The sequence below is a fragment of the Pygoscelis adeliae genome, unplaced genomic scaffold, assembly GCF_000699105.1.
Source record: "Pygoscelis adeliae isolate BGI_AS28 unplaced genomic scaffold, ASM69910v1 Scaffold88, whole genome shotgun sequence".
Taxonomy (NCBI): Eukaryota; Metazoa; Chordata; class Aves; order Sphenisciformes; family Spheniscidae; genus Pygoscelis; species Pygoscelis adeliae.
The window spans coordinates 2,186,119-2,197,043 of record NW_008825616.1 but is presented as its reverse complement, the minus strand read 5'-3'; the positions used below and the strand labels follow the sequence as shown (position 1 = coordinate 2,197,043).

Here is a 10,925-nt window from a genome sequence, read left to right as displayed (position 1 = left end):
CACCTCGCTACAACCTCCTTTCAGGTAGTTGTAGAGAGCAATGAGGTCTCCCCTCAGCCTCCTTTTCTCCAGGCTAAACAACCCCAGCTCCCTCAGCCGCTCCTCATAAGACTTGTTCTCCAGACCCTTCACCAGCTTCGTTATCCTTCTCTGGACACGCTCCAGCACCTCAACGTCCTTCTTGTAGTGAGGGGCCCAAAACTGAACACAGTATTCGAGGTGCGGCCTCACCAGTGCCGAGCACAGGGGCACAATCACTTCCCTACTCCTGCTGGCCACACTAGTTCTGATACAGGCCAGGATGCCGCTGGCCTTCTTGGCCGCCTGGGCACACTGCCGGCTCATGTTCAGCCAGCTGTCGACCAGCACCCCCAGGTCCTTTTCCGACAGGCAGATAACCTCCCACTGTCAAACATTGCTTTAATTCTACCCAACTTTTACATCTTCATATAGTTCTACTGAACAAGTACAATCCACAAACTCAGCCAGTGACCATTAGTTTAGAGAAGAGCCATCTCAAATGAGGCTGTAAGAAAATACAGACCATTGACCAGGGCATGGTTTCAGTGGGGTTCACGTTGTGGTTCATCTTTACCTCAGATGAGACAGGTTGCTGTTTGGTTTTGATTTTGATGGTGCTGGTGTCTAACGCCAGCTTAGTTCACATCTAAAGTGTCCATCTCTGCTTTGACCAGCAATTATTGTTTCTTGAAAATTTCTGTTTGCTTTGATTTCCTTTCCTGAAATATCTGTGGTCCTTTCTTTTCGGTCAATATCTGACAATATTTTAAATTTCTGTTTGAATAATGGTCATTACACTTCTGCAGCAGGGGATTATAACCAAGTTCATTTTTCTTGAAATTATATTCATGGCTTGCTCCCCTACTTGTGTGATTTTGTAGGCCCACAGCTACACCTGATATTTCTTAGCCAGCCTGACAACTGTTTGACAAGACCCCTCTGACCAGATGGCTCTGGATTTACGCAGGAGTTTACAAAAATTTAATCTAATCTACCATTTCTTGATCTTTCAGGTAACGAGGGTACAATTCAGATAGATGCATGATTCATGATAACAAGGGACTGTGAAAGATGGAGTCAAAATGCATTTGTCAGCACGATAAATGTTATTGATCCATTTAAATGATGTCTTTTGAGGAAGCAAAGCATTAAAAATCATCCAAAATTTTACCAGTATTGTGTAAGGGAATGCAGTAGTAGCCAATGAACAAAGTAAACATTGACATCAGGGCATCTAATTTTCATTTCAGAAGTCACCTGAGTAAAATTATTCCTGTGAAAGGTTATCACAGATAAAAAAGTCGCAAAAATAAATTTGACTGAGTGAAGATTTGCTGTCTTAAGTGATATAGTTTGTTACTGTCTCAGTTCTGGAAGTACTTATGCCAGAAAACAGCTTTCATCATGTGCATGAATAAAGCTTAGAAGAATAGAGTACTAATTCATGACTGGTATTAACAAGGTGGGAATGTAAGACATAATGGTATGAAATTTGCTCCTGCTCGCACAAAAAAAAATCAGAAAAATATCATTGCCATACTGCTAGAAGGGCCTCTGTGCTTCAAATACAACTGAACATTCCTAATTGGTATTTCATAAATCTTTCTCTCATTATAACTTACTGATATCCTTTCTTATCTGCTCCTTTCTGCAAAGATGGAAACAGCTGAGGGCACACATCCCTCTCTCCTATCATGGACAGAAATTACAAGAACTCAAAGCAAGCGGGGACGCAAGAGCAAATTCAAAATGCAAACATGAATTAAACCCAGCTTCTACAGCTCCTCTATCCCACAAGCTGGATTTCTGTGTTTTAGCATGCAAAAAGAGAACCATAAAAATGCCTCACTTCTTTCTCCAGCTCTTTGACTTTGTTATTCAGTTGCTTCACTTTGGCTTTTTCAGTCTCAGTCTCGGCAGTTATCTCACGATTCTTTTTGGCCAATTCAACTATTTTAGTTGCTGCAACATCTCCAGCTAAACCAGACGCCCCTGAAAAGTATACATAAAAGCAAAGGACATATCTTACAGGCAAGATTCAGAATAGATGATGCTTTTGTTCTCTGTTCAGTGCACAGTGTACTTTTATTGTCTAATCCATTTCTCTCAGAGCTGTGCCAGGCACTTAAATGAACAAGTGAGGGAAAAGAAGCGTCAGTGATTCCAGCTGGATCGCTTGGTCCTTTGAGTCAGCATCACATTGCGGCTAGCAAAGCCATGTTTCACACTTCAGCAACAGCCACATGTCAGAAGGCCACAACAGTGGTCGTAGCAACATTACTATGTAGAAAGGGTAGAGGTGTTTTCTGCTCACCGCTGTGAAGGACTGTTATGAACAGGTTTTTGCGGCACATTACAGAAAAAGACAACACTATTTTGCACTGGTTGTTTACTACTGGAGGAGCTGCTGAAACAGAGGTGCGAACTTTTCTAGACATCTGTCCTAAAAGGTCAGGCACACTATTACAGTTGGGTCCTGGATAACGTCCAGGAAATGTCATTGTGCCTATTTATATGTCCCTTGTGATTCTACATGGGCTCTTAGTATATTACTCTTTTAATTGCTCTTTTAAACAGATACCTCATTCACCTTCTCATCAGAGAGGGCTTGAGTAGTGTCACGAATAAAGTAATCCCCAGGACTGGCTTGTGTGCCTCTTGGCTTTCATTAACATCACTTATATGAAGAAAAGTTCTCACACAAGTGCAAAATCAATATGCTTGCATACAATGTCCACGGAAACCTCTAGCTCCGCAATGAACACAAGCCTGCGATAACAAATCCTTGGTGGGGTATATGAAGATTGAACTTGTCTGTTGTCATTCTTTTTAACTCTTTCACCCTCCTTCAGTGCTCTGAAGTAATGACTTTTCTGCTGACATCTGTGAAGATTATATTCAAGAACTGGGGTGAGATGCAAGGACAAAAGATCACTCTTAAGTGAATTCTGAGTCCCATAAAACCCCTAGAGACATTAAAGGGGCTATGCAGAATATAGGTAAGAACAGAATATGACCCCATGTAACTATTTAAAAATGTTGTAGAGAAAATAATAAATTAATTATTTTTAAAAGTGTTTCCACTGTTCTTACTCCCTTATCTGAGGTGTGTTTCCCCTCTCATCTAGAAGCTATTTTTTCCTTACTTTTCATAATAAACAATGGGTGCTAAGGATCACAGTAAGTACTAAACTAACCAAAAGCCAGGCTGGTGCTTCCATGTGACGGTCTTCAAATGCACTGCACACATTTAATCAAAGCTTTTAATTTCCATGCAATGTGGGTGAGTTTCTTGCCACAATGTAGATAGGGAAGACAGAGGCACGGGGCAAACTGCCACAAGCTGGCATGTCAGTCAGTCAAAGGAGGAGCAACAGCTCATCTGCCTCCTGGTCCTGACCCGATAATAGCTTATCATTTCTCCTACATACAAGCTACAGACAGTTTTTAAGAATGAAGGTGTAATTTAAGTGTTATTTAGTTCTGCTTATTGCTGGTTTCCCCCTTCTCTGCTACCCTGGTCATCACTGCTGCCCTGAGCAACAGTGGCACCCAGTGGAGGAGGTGCAGCCTGCACAGTTCAGTTTTCAAAGGACACCCAAGCCACTTCAGAAGCTGGGCTTTGCATTCAGCCAGCGTCCTGCATGTGCCCTATTCAGGCATTCAGACAAAAGGAGCCTGAATAAGGGATTTAACACTACATAGCAGAGAAAGCTGCAACACCGCTTTTTGACACCAACAGAAGTTTTCTAAACTGTGATTTCTGTGAGTCATCATTTTTTGTGCCAATAATAGCAAGTCTGCAGAAGATCTGTGAGGAACAGAGATTGCTGTGTACCCCCAAAGAGCACTATACTTATATTAAGGGGCATATAATTATCCATAACAATATTTTGCGCCTTAGGTCTGACCTGACTACCTCAGATGTCATTTGGCCCTTTCAATAGCTCTCTAAAATGGGGAGTAGCAGTATTTATATTTTTGCAGCTCATGAAACTGAAGGAGAGAGTAAGGCACAGATCTTTAAGCATACATGCCATTCCACATATAAGTGTTATCATGTCAAACCATTGCGAGGAACTTCCCTCTGCAAATAAGGCAATGAGACTCCTTACATGGGAGAGACATCGACGTTGAGTAAACTCTGCAAATGCCAAACAGTGTCAGCTTAGACCCTTGCAAGTTTAGGCAGCAACTCTAAGCGTTGGCTAAATCTACACCCAAGTGTCTAAGTATTTTCAAAGTTCAGAGCCAAGTGTTTTCAGTGCTACTGCAAATTACTGCAAGCTCAACAGAGAACAACTCTCTCAGTTGAGAGCTGAATTTTGGTTCTTCCTAGCAGAAGCTTATTACAGGAGTGGAAACGGAGGCAACCACAATATGAGTGAAATACTCCTTTTTAGCATAAAGCAGGTAAAGAGATGTCACATGAATATTTCCCTGCCAGGAGCTCACAATGAATCTGTTATCCTACCTCTATTGTCATCAGCATCAAGCAAACACTGGAACCAACATAGTGAGAATACAAAGTTACTGTGTTTACCCGACAAAGCCAATCTGTCCTCCTGTATTTTTTTCTGGAGTTGCTTTATTTCAAAATCTTTCTCTGTCACGAGTTTGTATAGTCTGCAGTTCTCATCTCGGACCTCTCGAAGCTGGTCCTGGAGCTGCTCGTTCTCAGCCTCAAGCAACCTGTGAAAAAATAAGCTATAATGGCAAATGTCACTGTAATGTGCTTTGAATAGATGCTTCCAGAAATAAAATAATGCAACGACTGTATGCTGGATGAGCTGAGCTTACCAGGAGTGAGTTTACTGAATTAAGCAGAACATCCTGAACCTCAGATCAGAACACAGGCTAATGATCCGATCTATTCAGTTAATTATTTCTTCTTCAAAAATTCTGCACCTCCTTGTGTTGTCTGGGGCAAAACATCACAGAACAGGTATCTTTCCAGGGCTCCTGAGGTTACTGAATAGCCGCATCTCACTGAGTCTTACTTATCTGGTTCTTCAGAGGAAACCAGGCAGGCTCACCATTCAGCATCCGTGACATTCAGGCTTTATTTTCTATACTTACTGAAGCTAATAGAAGCCAACAGAGCACCAGCTACAAAAGCTGCTACTGAGGTTCTTTCTTTAAAAATGAATGCTTCATAGCAATTCACAAAAGACCAATTTCCTATGTCCTCATCTGATTTTCTTGAAAACCCACCGGGATGGACTGGCATCAGTTTGTACTGTTAATGTTGCTTTTTGGAATTCATTTAGAAACAAAGAATATCAAAAAGCCCTCTGAACAGGAGGAAATAGCCTTGCTTCTCCTGTTCTTCAGTACATTTAGTAACATTTATGGGTTTCATCTCTCTAAGACATCCAGAGAATTAGTAACTTTAATCTCTTTGCTGTCCTTACACGATGGTTCCTCTGAGTGTAAAGTCTAGAAGCTAAGGCCTTGGGGGCTCAATTCAATTGTGGGCACTCAGGCTTCTATTTGAGATGCCCCAGGATTATCTGAGCTCCCTACATGAGGCCAGCAGCCACGAAGCAGGGTTCTTGGGAAAACTTCTGGGGCCCAGTCAGAGAATCGACAGCATCTCAGAGAGCACTTGCCACCCATGTGTGTACATATGAGCCAACCCTGAGAACTACTAACATCCTCCAACTTCAGACATACCTCTTAGCCAGACTCCTCCAGACAGCAGCATTTCAGAATAGAAATGAATCTGTCTCCATTCCCCAGAGAGGAAACCAAATGTGCTAAGAGAAGCTGTACTGCCACTGCCTTTGGTAAATATGTTTGTGGTAGAGACCCTGCTGGCTCAAGTCAGTGGTTCCCATTCTGCCTGCCTCTCTCTTCCCATCTGAGTTTCCTCACCTCCTCCCATCCGAGTTTCAGGGTGGGGTCCCACTCCGTACCCAAGACACGGGTGTCTCTCTACGAGCAGCAAGCCAAAACGCACACAAAATTCAAAGGGGGTGTAAGTCAATATGACCAGTGCTGCCTACAGACTAGCTGCCACTGTAGGGTGACCTGAATCGCTCTCTAACTGCCACTAAGGGCTCTGATGAGGGGACTCAATTCAGTTACCGACACACAGGTGCCATTTGGGCTGCCCACCCGTCCCCCAGCTGCTGCTGCTGAAGGGTGCAGGTCTCCTGTGTCCTGTGTCCTGTCATTCCCATGTGGAAGTTCCCAATACCCTCCAGCACCTCAGATGTCATTAGACACCTAAGCCAGGCAGATGAATTGACCCCTAGATTCTCATTATCTATAGTGTGACCCTGAACGTCTACATTTTGGTGACTTAATCTGGAATAGTGTCCCACCCCTTTGGCCTATAGACTGATTGCTCCACACTACAACAGAAGTACGTAGCTTGGATGATCACAGAGATTTGGATAAAGCCCAGTTGTTACAGTATATACCTGTGGCTATAGACATATCCACAGTCAGACAAGTCAGCTATCTCAATAGTCACCTAAATCTTTTCTATTCAAAAGTTTTAGCAAGCTTTTTGCTCCACCTGGACTTTGGAGCTTTTACATGCACACTCCGTATGTACATGTCAGAGTAAATGACCCCTTAAAGCACTGCCATAAACAGCACAGTCAATTTATGAGATGATTCACAATCCATAATTAAGAAATGCACTTCTGTTTCAAAGCTGCAAATCAAAGGGAGATCAAAGGCAGCTGTTTACAAAGGAGAAGAAAGAAAGCAGCGATCTGAGCAAAGAAAAGGCAAAACTTAGTTATTCCCACATGTACCACTCATAGAAGTGAGCAAGAAAACTGTGCAGATGTAATTAGCGACACATGGACCAAAAGATTTTTAACAGTTAGGGAATTAACATGAAAGAAAGGTTCTAAGCTCTTAGCACACCTGATCAGTGATGTCTTCCACAGAGCTGGCTTCCAAGTCTTGACAAAAAGCACTTACAGTAGGATGGACAGAAATCCCAACTGCACAGAGCTGGAGGCTCCTCTGAGAAACCTCTCCATCCCACTCCATCGTGACTTTACATGTTACAAAGGAGGGAGCAGGTTCCACCCAAGTGGCTCAGCTACGGAAAGTCAGCCAAAAGAAACAGGCTGCAGAAAGGTAACCCTTTTCACTCTAGTTCAAGGAAAGAGAGCCAGGTGAATCTTATGAGCAGGGCCTATGACTGAAATTGAGATAAGTGTCTTTCCCAACTCTGTTACAGACTCTCCACATGATGGGGAGAATCACTTAATCTTAAATACACCAAACAGAGCAGGGAGGATAAAGTTACAGAAAGAACAGAACAGACAGACAGAAATGTCAGCTAAACAAAATTTGGGAGTAGGATGGAGGGGAGGAAAAATGAACTCCCAAGGCTCAGAGGAAGGGAGACTTCTGAGAAGAGAATGTTTTCCAAGGGCTGCTATAAACAACACTGACGTGCTGAAATCACTGCCACTGCAGACCATATGGAGTCCTGTTATTCTGGAACAAGTTTCTAACGTGTTGTCATGGGAATACTGCAAAGTACATCCTGGTGAATCCCTTCCAGAAGCAAATCCTGCCCGGATTTGATACACTCCTAACCACTCTTTTGCTGAATGCAGATGTACATAAGCAAAGGACAATCCAGATAAATCTGCCACACCTGCCATGTCAAATGGGGACTTTTACCAGTCAGTGCCACTGAAAACGGAGGTAAGGAATAGCTCTTGAATTACTCAGACCTAAACTACTGAACCGTAAATGGCAGAGAACTGCTGGGACTCTCCTGTACTCTGCAGCTCAGAGCATGCACACTGCACCAGGATGTGCTAGGGGAGCGCCTAGGCCCCTCTCCTCCACCAGACAAATCCACACCTGAACCGTGGGAATCAGTCTCCCTCGCCATTAAAAAAAAAAAAAAAAAAAAGAATCAGACCTCCATTGTAATCTTCTATATACTATCAGAACAAAATGTTGAAGGGAAGAGGACAGCTGGTAGAGGTCAGATCAGAAGCATAACTTGGCAAATCAGACAGCCGTGGTGAGGGACCTATGTGTGAAGAAGACAATGTATGATGCGACGGTGAGAACATTAGTTTCTAGGTCAGCTCCCTGTTTCCACAGAGACTTCCTTTGCAGCATGAAGACATGCCCAGAAGCACCTGAAAGTTTCAGTGGTTCACTCCTGGGTTCCCTGCATCTTCACAGAAGCTCTGCTGCAGCTTATGCGCTTGGGCATTTAAGGAAGCAATCTTCAGAAACAAGCTGAACAGGGAGTTGCCCAGAGTAAGGCAGAGGGGAGATCAGCATTTAGAGCCTAATCAACCTTGATTAGTGGCTTGATAAACTTTGGTAGAGGTGCCCTTCCCCACTCCGGATTCTGGGAAGGGAAACTGTCTCATCTGTGCGTTTCCACCCATGATCTGCTGGCTTTGGCAGAGCTGCCAGCTCCTCCTTCCCGCCCCCGTATCACAGTACATCACCCCATCACGGTGCCAATAAAACAGTCTGTGGGGCTAAAGCTGTAAACTGGATCACGGAAGTGACTCGAGAATAAAAGCACCCTTCCCCTAGAAAGTGAATCCAGTTTCCAGCAAACAGCTGTATCAGCACAGTTGCAAGTGGGGAGCAGAAGCAGGAATTTCTTCAGCTGGCTTCACCACTAACATGGAGCAAATCCCTGAATGGCCAACGCTGTAGTAACTGCAGCCATCACTGGGACGTGTCCAACTTTAGACCTGGTCTAGTTTGTAAAAAAAATATTAATTGGGTCAGAAAGAGAGACTGACTATATCCTAGGAGGAAGATGAATGATCTGAGCTGGGGTTTCAAATCTCTGCTTCAGTAAATTGAATTATGCACTCAGCTCCAAAAACAAGATCGAGGGAGATCCACACCAGCATGTCCAATGTCCTGGTAACCCGGATACTACCCCAATGGGTGAAGTAAGACTCAAGCCCCTGTCCCCAGTAAGATTTAAAACCCTACCTTGTATAACCCTGCCAAGTATCTTAACCAGGAGGCAGCTCTGTCCATGAGACCCTCCTACGTAGCTGGTTGTCTTTTGATCTACTAAATCAGGTTATATTGCAAAGATAGCCAGGGGAACACTTTTCTGCGCTGCAGGCCTTTGGCTTGCACCCATTAGTTGCTTTGCCCTTATCTGTCTTTGGAAATTATTCATGTAGGGAACATGTATGTTTACAAGGCTAGGCAGGACCTAACCAACAGTTCAGAGGATGTTAGTCATCCTGAATGACTGGATTTCGTCAGATAGCACCTAGCTGCCCCTAGCACGTCACCCTTCACCCCTCTGTTCTTCCACTCCTCATTTGTGAAACACTGATAATAAAAAGCACATCACAACGCTCCGAGGATAAACATGTTAGGGACAGCGAGAGTCTTCTCGGGGTAACGGAAGCCCAATATGTGAAGACAGAAAGTGCTCTGACAACTTAATATGAGTTTCGTAAGATCATATGCAAAATACCCTTCTGTGACTTCCTGAAGGAACGGTGCTGCTACACCTTTACCTTTTGCCGTCATCTTCATTTACAGGTTGTCCTGTTTCAAACAGGTTTAGATCATTCGGGATTCTGAAAGCCTCCTTTGTGTTGCCATTATCACCTTTCTGACCGTTCTGCTTTTCCTTCTTCCTCTCCATTAGATTTTGCAGCCGCCTTTGCTGTTGTTCTTGATAAGCCTTAAACTGGCTTTTAAAATGTTCATTCCCTTTTATGTCTGACTCCATTGTTTACTAAAAGCATAACAAGAAGAAAATAAAAAGGGACAGAGAGCAGAGATCAACATCGCTTTGAAAAACATCCTCTTCTAGCAGCTGCTTCGCAGTTTTTCCTCACTGACCTCTGCACAGTCTCCCTGCCACCTCCTCCTCTCAGCCACTGTGCTCTTCAGCCCCTCGCTGAAGGCCTTGCTTCAAGGGCCTTTTTCCATAAACGGCTTTCAAACAGTCTTCAGAAAAGTTTGTGGGTCTTCTTCACTGTAGCATTCAAAAAGCAATGTTTTAAAATGTTTTTTAAATGGATCTGTTTAAATAAATATTTTTACAGAGGAGCAAGTTGGGGTCAAATCCAAGCGAATGTGGCAACCACATTCGACTGACTGAAGGGAACACAGACTGTTTGCGACCCAGGGCCATCCAGCCTTCCTTCCCATGTCTCAAAGAAAGGTGCAGATCCCCCCATTTTTGGGTTAATGTGGGACTGACAGAGGAAAAAAAGATCTCTGTTTATCCTAATACTCCCTCTGGGCACTAGACACCAAGAGTGTGACTTACGTCTTTCCCCCAAATTTCTAAGCATTAGGTGACAACATTAAAGTGATAATATTGCTACCCATTTAAAAGTCTAGAGCTTTACTTAGTATGACTAAAGATGATCAGTTTTCCGTGTATTCCAGCCCCCTCTCCTTCTGTTTGACATTTACTGTCAGCAAAAAAATCCAGGGGACCTTTGGTCTAGCAAAAGCAACCAGTACAAACTTTCACAGGCAACTTAATTACTCCACTGAGTAATTAAGGCAGGGCCTTTCTCACACTAAGGCAGCAATCATCCTGATAAAGTGCCAAAACACAGGCGATGTCCCTGTATGTACCGTATGGGCAGAGACGCATTGCGAGCAGCTTTACCTCCACGCCTGCCTCCGGCTGTGGACAAGGTGTATTAAGGATTGGCAAGTGCGAAGAGGGGGGGCCGGTGCCTCCGCGCAGCCCCAGGCCGCGGGGGTATGAGCGATGGTGGCCTGGGGGCAACCTTTAGCCCTCCAGCCTACCTGGGCACCGACCCCAAACCTGGCGCAGAGGGACCTGCCGCAGAGCTGCTGCCTGGGGAGAGGGGGTTCCCTCTCTTCCCCGCCCAACGCCCGCCTTGTCCCGCGGCCTGACAGGGCCTGACAGAGCCGCGCTGCCTCCCCCA

The 10,925-nt window shown here is 44.2% G+C and overlaps 1 protein-coding gene across 1 annotated transcript in view; it reads right to left on the bottom strand.

The window, feature by feature from the left end:
• Positions 1 to 9,962, bottom strand: part of CCDC13 (coiled-coil domain containing 13) — a 31,473-nt gene extending 21,511 nt beyond the window's left edge. Inside the window, exons 1-4 of the mRNA XM_009333288.1 lie at positions 9,856 to 9,962; positions 9,525 to 9,748; positions 4,565 to 4,713; positions 1,871 to 2,013 (exon numbers count right to left, since the gene is read on the bottom strand). Coding sequence (XP_009331563.1) covers positions 1,871 to 2,013; positions 4,565 to 4,713; positions 9,525 to 9,742 — 510 coding nt within the window. The 5' untranslated portion in view covers positions 9,743 to 9,748; positions 9,856 to 9,962. The remainder of the gene's footprint in view (positions 1 to 1,870; positions 2,014 to 4,564; positions 4,714 to 9,524; positions 9,749 to 9,855) is intronic.
• Between the last annotated feature and the right edge of the window lie 963 nt (positions 9,963 to 10,925).